This window comes from Pistacia vera, unplaced genomic scaffold (genome assembly GCF_008641045.1).
Source record: "Pistacia vera cultivar Batoury unplaced genomic scaffold, PisVer_v2 Contig279, whole genome shotgun sequence".
In the NCBI taxonomy this organism is placed as follows: domain Eukaryota; kingdom Viridiplantae; phylum Streptophyta; class Magnoliopsida; order Sapindales; family Anacardiaceae; genus Pistacia; species Pistacia vera.
This window is the reverse complement of record NW_022196089.1, coordinates 245683-253768: the sequence shown is the minus strand read 5'-3', so window position 1 is coordinate 253768 and position 8086 is coordinate 245683. Positions and strand designations below refer to the sequence as shown.

General features: G+C 38.2%; 1 protein-coding gene across 1 annotated transcript; it reads right to left on the bottom strand.

The window, feature by feature from the left end:
* Positions 1-2031: 2031 nt before the first annotated feature.
* Positions 2032-3630, bottom strand: LOC116133991 (berberine bridge enzyme-like 15). The gene has a single exon (XM_031419646.1). The coding sequence runs from the start codon at positions 3628-3630 to the stop codon at positions 2032-2034; it is 1599 nt and encodes a 532-aa protein (XP_031275506.1).
* Positions 3631-8086: the final 4456 nt, after the last annotated feature.

The window sequence follows — 8086 nt, the reverse complement described above, 5'->3', positions numbered from 1 at the left end:
AGAGGGTTTTCCCAGAAGTAAGTTTGAGAAGATTTTTCCTCTTTCCCATAACAGGAGTAGAGCGGGAATCACCAAGATAAACACATTCTTCTCCATCCCTCACTAGTATATATTCATAGAAAGAATTTATATCTCCATAAATATGCTTTGTGGCCCCATAATCAATTATCCATTCTTTCTTTTCAGCAATCATGTTCACTTGTGAGACAACCGCAGCAGTAATAACATCATTTCCCTCAGCCAGATTGGCTTTAGGAGGATTTTTGTTGTCTCCAGTTTTTCTGTATCTGCATTGGCTAGCAAAATGTCCAGTTTTCCCAAACACAAAACAGTGTCCTTTCTTTTTGAAAGCGTTGGGGTTTTTGTTGTTAAACAATTTCTTACTATTGTTCTTAAAACTTTGTGGCTTCTTGTTCTTAGGTTGAGGAGGAGCCACTTGGTTTTCAATAACATTAGCCTTGGATGTCAATTCCTTGGCCTTATCGACTTTATCTCTAAGCCTATTCATCTCCTCAATCCTAATATGTACTATCACATCTTCTAAGCTCATTTGCTTCTGCTTATGTTTCATACTATTCTTATAATCTCTCCATGAATCTAGAAGTTTCTCAATTAAACAACCAGCCACAAAAGTTTCAGGAAGAATTATTTCTTCATTTTTCAAATTATTTATCGATAAATGATGGTCATTGACTTGCATGGATACCTCTTTTTCTTCTATCATTTTAAAATCTAGGAAGTTTCCTATAGCATATTTTTGTGATCCAACATCCTCAACAACATATTTCTTTTTCAGGATTGCCCATATCTCATGTGCAGTCTTATAAGCGCAATAAACATCATAAAACTCATTTGATAATGTACTCAGAATAGTATGGCGACATACCTTTTTTCCTTTCTTCCATGTATCAAGTTTTTTGTCAAAATTGTCCACTCCAGGTTTTGGTTCTTCTGTTGAGAGATACTCTGCAAAACCGAGCACATCCAAAGAGTCAAATACTTTTTCTTGCCACCTTTTGAAATGAGCTCCGGCAAAAGGCTCAATTTTGGAGATGTCAGGAAGTGATTTGGCAGTGAGAATTGCAGTGTCCATCTTGGAAAACTTCTGATCTAAAGATTGTTGGAATTTAATAATAAAATTGGTAGCAAAACAGCAGCAGCAAACTAATGAAAGAACAGTAATGAAATAGTAGAAGAACAACAGTGAAACATCAGGAAAATAGCAAGACAACCGCAGGAAAAACAGCAGAGAGAGATCAGCAAAATTGTAAAAGAACAGCAGTGAAACAGTAGGAAAACAGTAAGAGGACAGCAGGAAAATAGTAAGAGGACAGCAAGAAAACAACAGTAAGAATAGTAGAGAGACAACAGCAAAATAGCAATAATACAGCAATGAAACAGCAACAAACACAACAGCGAAATAGCAGCAAGACAGCAGCGTCAAGGCGTGCAAAAGCACTATCCTTAAGATCAGAATTCCGCCCCTATTGGAAGAATCTTCATGGTGCAAAAAAAGCTCAATAGCGGATTGACCTCCAGGATACAATGACGAATCTCCTTTTAGAGTGCACACTCTAATAGAGATTTAGAACAATATAATGAAAAGTAACAGTGGTGAAAGAGAGCTGGAAAGTTAAAAAACACAGAAGAAACAAGGATTTTTCAAGTGAAAAATTGTGTTCTTCAAATGAGAAAACCACCCCTTTTTATACTTGAAAATCTGCCCGTTTTCCCTTAATTCATTCTTGCTGTAACCGAAGTCAATCAATTGCTTTTAAAACCATAACTGCCCAAGAATGATTTGAATTGCAATAACTTATAACAATTCAATTGCTTTTAATACATAACAGTCCAAAAAGCAATATTCAATTGCTTTTAACACATAAGAGTCCAAAAGCAATTAAAATTTCAATTGCTTTAACACATAACAGCCCAAAACCAATTAAAATTTGGTATTTTGAAATACCATAACAGCAGCTTTTATCACAAAATAAACTACTCAGAATTATGATTCCAAACTTTCCAGAAGTTTCACCTCGTCTTGCGTACCGGAGGAATAGTCTGCGCATGCCTAAAGAAATTATCAGGATCAACTTTAGTTTTCACTGTCACCAATCTCTTAAAATTATCTTTGAAATACATGGCACCCCAAGCATTTGCCTCTGCAAAACTTGGGTTACTTTTCTTGTTCATCCCCAAATCAAGATCCCTGTAATTAACATAAGCCGTCCTGGGGTTTGACACATAAGGAGTCATGTAATCGTAAAGCTCCCTAATCCAATCTATGTGCCTTTCTGCATTTTTACCTCCATCTTGCCACATACTAACATACTGGATTTTGAAAAGGGTTCCCTGTCTGTGAGGAAATGGGATTTCGGATTCCGAAATTTTGCTCATCATGCCTCCATAAGGGTTCCATATCATCAATGGAATTTCTTCTTGAAGTAGCCTTGTCCATAGCCCTTCAAGCGCAGTTTCAGGAATTGGTTCTTTGACAAAGTCTGATTTGGCTTTAAAATGGTTCTTGAATGTAGACTTTCCCTGAAGTAAAACTTCTGGTGTGGCGTCTCTTGGATGTTCACCCATGTAAAGCATCGATTTAATCCAGCTCGTTTCGATACAATCCTGTTGAGTTAAACCCAATTCGGGGAAACTCTGTTGCATAATCTGGAGAAGTCTGTCAGCTCCGCCGAGAAACAAGGCGTTGTATTTAGTTATGACAGCTCTCAGGCTATCCGTGACTGGAGCCACATGAATGATCACTCTAATGAAGAGGTTTTCATCAAGTTTATCCGCAACCTGTTGCCATCTGTAGAGAGTCTTTGTTGCGCCTTGTTCCAGGGTTTTGTTAACCGTAAAAACTGTCACAATTGGTGGCACAGGAACAAGTTTTATCTTCCAGGAAAGAATAACTCCAAAACTTGCTCCTCCACCTCCTCTTATAGCCCAAAACAGGTCTTCTCCCATGGCTGCTCGGTCGAGAATTCTGCCATTAACATCGACAATTCGAGCGTCAATAACATTGTCAGCTCCAAGGCCATATTTTCTCATCAGGCCGCCATAAGCACCTCCGGTGATGTGCCCGCCAACGCCTAAACTTGTATAAAGACCAGCAGGAAAGCCATGAGTGTTGCTTTTCTCTGAAATTCTGTAGTAGACTTCACCAATTGTGGCACCGGCCTGAATCCAGGCGCTGTTATCAGGAATATCAACGCTAATGGATCGAAGCTTCGCGAGGTCTACAACGATAAAAGGCGTTTCGATTTCTGAGACATAAGAGAGGCCCTCATAGTCATGGCCTCCACTACGGACTATCATGTGAATTCCAAGCTCCCTGGAGCAAATAACAGCGCCTTGGACGTGGGATTCATGCAAAGGTGTGAAGATGAACTCAGGTTTTGGCTTTGAAGGCTCCAAATACCTGAGATTTTGAGCAGAAGATTGCAGGAGTGAAGAAAATGAAGAATCGTTTTGGCTGCAAAAAGCTGAGAAAGGAATGGAAGGCTGAGAATTACTATTCAGGCATTGCAGAAAACCCTCTTGAATTGGATATGAAATTGTCCATGAAGCTGACAACAAAATGAGTAATGAAACAAGTGAAATATTGCAATTGATTCTTGGAAACTTCATTTTCTCAAGTTTAATTAATTCTAGCTTCAGTATAAGAAGGGAAAGTTTGAGTTATTTGCGACCATTCACATCTTTTTAACCGCTATTTGCGACCATTCACATTTTTTTAACTCTTATCTTTGGGCAGTAATAACGGTTTAATATTGAAAATTGTAAACAAATTTTCTTTAAGTACTTATTATCGTTGACTGTGATTAATATATATAGAAAATTGCATCACAGATATTAAAATTCCAATAATTTTGTATCTTAAATAATGTATCATTATTTACAAACACATAAACATTAGGTGATTATATATTTTAGAAAATCTAAAATAAGGTCACATCATTGAAGTTAAATTTGTATATTACTACTCTGTAGATTTTGTCTTCCTTTAACACTTCTGTTTTGTGAGTATAATGTGAGAGAAATCGATTAAGTGGCGGCAACAATTCAATCGTACAAGTGATAAAACAGAGGCTACAATTGTGGATGAAGACTCGGAAGCTACAGCTTAGCAATACTCTGGTATGATAGCAAAATATGGAAACAAATCAGTAGTTAAAGGCTTGCGTGATAACAGCCATGATCTGATGAAATCTAGTGAAATCTTGTAATTAATGTTAGCATGATTATAGCATTGTTTATAGCAGTTTACAATGTAACCATTATTTTGTAAAGAATATAAATACAGAGTATCACAGCCTGTTGTAGGTGTGACGAATTTCCCAACTCCTCTGCTTTAATTTTTCTTCTTAGTATCAGAGCATAACAATGTCTTCCGCTTCGTTGAATGTTAGTAACTTTGTCACTCTCAGGCTTCGACCTGAAAACTACCCATTATGGCGTGAGCAAGTGCTTGCACTTGCTGAAAGTCAAGAGCTTACAGATTTTCTCATAGGAGAAAAACCATGCCCAGCTACTGTACTTCCAGCACTTGATGGTAACAACCCAACTGCTAATCCAGCATACAAAAACTGGAAAACAACAGATCGTCTACTCAGAGGGTGGATTATTGGCACTCTTGCAGAAGAGGCACTCAGCCATGTTATTGGTCTTGATACCTCTGCACAAGTTTGGGGAACACTTAAGGAAGCGTATGCCTAGTCTTCTCAAGAAAGACAATTTCAATTGAATCAGCAACTCACGTATATGAAGAAAACCCAGGAAGTGCCTCTCAACGAATATATTCAAAAGTTCAAAGAGGTATGTGACAGCCTTGTTGCCATTGGGCACATGGTTGCTGACAAAAACAAAGTTTTTTCATTGCTTACAGGACTTGGTGCACGCTATGAACCCTTCACGACATCAATGCTTAAACCACCAATGCCATCCTATAATGAGGTAATTCCTCTACTGCAAAGCTATGAAACAAGGCTGAATCTTCACTCTCTTGAATCGTCTCAATATACTGCCTTTTATGTTGACAAAAATGTCCCCAAAAATCCCAAACCCACCAACAATTTTTCCTCCAAAGGAAGAGGCTTTATCCCTGCTAATCAGCCTAACAAAAACTTTAGCAATGGCTCTTCTTCAAACGCATCTCGTCGAGAGAACCACAGGGACATCACTTGTCAGATTTGTGGCAAGAAAGGACACCCTGCTATCCGTTGCTGGTATAGGTTCAATCATTCTATTCAACCAGACAACTTGCCTTAAGCATTCACAGCCTTGTAACTTAATTCTGAGGCACACCATGAGGAATGGACATCAGATACTAGCGCATCAGCACATATGACTTCTAATGAAGGTAACTATATAATCTCAGACCTTATACTGGTAATGATCATGTTATGTTAGGAAATGGGGAATTTCTAAAAGTAACTCATATTGGTGATGCACTACTCGGGTTTGGACAGTCTGCTATTGTTCTAAGAAATGTTCTTTTTGTACCTGAATTAAAAAGGAGTCTATTATCTATTGGACAACTCACATCTGATTATTTAGTAACTTGTGAATTTTCTAATAATGATTTTGTGATTAAGGACAAGTTGACACAACAGGTGCTGATGAGGGGGCTCAAAAGGGGTAATTTGTATGCAATTCGAGCACCTCTAGTGGCTTTGTTCTCCTCCAGATTTCGGGTTGCTTCAGAAGACATCTGGCACCAACGTCTCGGGCATATTCAAGTTGTTGTAGTGGCTCATCTTCGAAACAAAGCATTAATAAGGACTATTTCCAATAAAGACAATTCCATATGTGAGAGTTGTCAATTAGGAAAATTATCTAAATTGTCTTTTTCTTTATGATCTGAATCAAAAACTTCTGCACCTTTTGAGAAAGTTCATATTGATTTATGGGGACCTGCTCCTCTTATCTCTTTGCATCAGTTTCAGTTTTATGCTGCTATAGTTGATGATTTCACAAAGTTTGTATGGTTAATTCCATTAAAGCAAAAATCAGACTTCTATGATCAATTCATTCTCTTTGAAAAGTTTGTAAAGAGACAATTTGTTGGCCTTATTAAGATAATTCAGACAGATGGGAGAGGAGAATTTGTTAATCACAGATTTAAAACACATCTTCAAAATTCAGGAATCAAACATCAACTATCATGTTCTTATACACCTGAGCAGAATGGTATGGTTGAAAGAAGGCATCAGGTAATTAGAGAACTCGACATTACTATGTTAATTCATGCCAATGTTCCTAAAATTTTTTGGGTTGAAGCTTTTACCACTGTAGTGTTTCTAATCAATTGTGTTCCAACAGCCACACTACAATGGGACTCACCATTCTATTGGTTGTATGGCAAGAATCCTGATTATTCCTCCTTAAGAGTTTTTGGCTCAAGGTGTTTCCCATAGATATGGGACTCTAAGAAGGATAAATTTGAAAACAAATCACTACCATGCGTGTTTATGGGTTACAGTGATAGACACAAATGCTACAATTGTTATTCTCCATCAACCAAAAGGTTTTATGTTTCCAGACATGTGGTCTTTAATGAATCATCTTTACCTTACAAAAATTTCAATGTTCTCTTTGACACAGCTGCTGGAATACAACCAATAACCTTTCGAGAATTTGACTCATGGTCCATTTCCTCTTGTGAGCACTTAGATCATTTCACTCAACCTGCAAAAGAAGCACCACTACCAGCACCAAATGCTCAACTCAAAACAACAATCACTATAGGTGATCTTGTGTCGGGTTCACATTCAATCACTGCTGATAATCTCTCTCAGTCCACTGCCACTGAACACTTTGAGGAACCCAATTCTGTTGTTGACAATACTACTTCTGTCTCCACAATTGCTCCAACTTCTCAAAACTCTGGAAGCAATCCTCATTCCATGATTACACGCAGTCAGGTGGGAGTTCGAAAACCAAACCCCAAGTATGCACTTCTCCATGACTTTGATTCAATACCAAAGGAACCAAGGTCTCTTAAATCTGCTCTCTCACACTCTGGATGGAAACAAGCAATGGTTGATGAACTTGCTACTCTACAACAACAAAAAACATGGAACTTGGTGCCTCGTACAACATCAATGAATGTTGTTGGATCCCGATGGGTTTACAAGGTAAAACTCAAAGCTGATGGCAACGTGGAACGTCTCAAAGTGAGATTAGTTGCTAAAGGGTATAATCAATTACCCGGGATTGATTTTACTGAAACCTATTCACCTGTTGTGAAGCTAGGAACTATTCGGTTGATCTTATCCATTGCAACTGTAAAAAAGTGGGATATCAGACAACTTGATGTAAAAAATGCATTCTTGCATGGGTTTCTAACCGATGAGGTATTCATAGAGCAACCCCTAGGTTTTAAAGACTCAACTTTTCCAGATTCAGTTTGTCATTTGAACAAAGCAATCTATGGACTTAAACAAGCTCCAAGAGCTTGGTTTGACAGATTCAGCTCCTACCTTTTGCAATACGGTTTTCAATGCAGCACCGCTGATCCAAGTCTATTTATTTTCCATTCCGATCAAGGCACTTTGGTTCTCTTACTTTACATTGATGATATTATATTAACAGGTTCCTCCTCAAGTTTAATACAGGATTTCATCAACAAATTACATGCAGAATTTGCAATGAAAGATCTCGGAGTCCTCCATTATTTTTTGGGAATTCAAGTTTTGACCGTTTCAACTGGGTTGTTTTTACAACAAACCAAGTATGCTGTCGACATCCTGGAACGCAGTGGGATGCATGAATCAAAACCTATCAAAACCCCACTGTGTACCAAAACCAAACCTGACCCTGATTCCCCTCTACATCCCGATCCTCATGCATATCAATCTCTCGTGGTAGCCCTTCAATACTTAACCTTGACACGGCCAAGCCTCTCTTTTAGTGTGAATTATGTCTCCCAATTTATGCATGCGCCTACTGAGTCACATTTTGGTTTGGTAAGACGAATCCTACGCTATGTCAAAGGGACAATTAATCTTGGTCTTCATATACAAGCTTCCAGTTCTCTTGATCTTTATGGATTCTCAGACTCTGATTGGGCTGGGTGCAACGT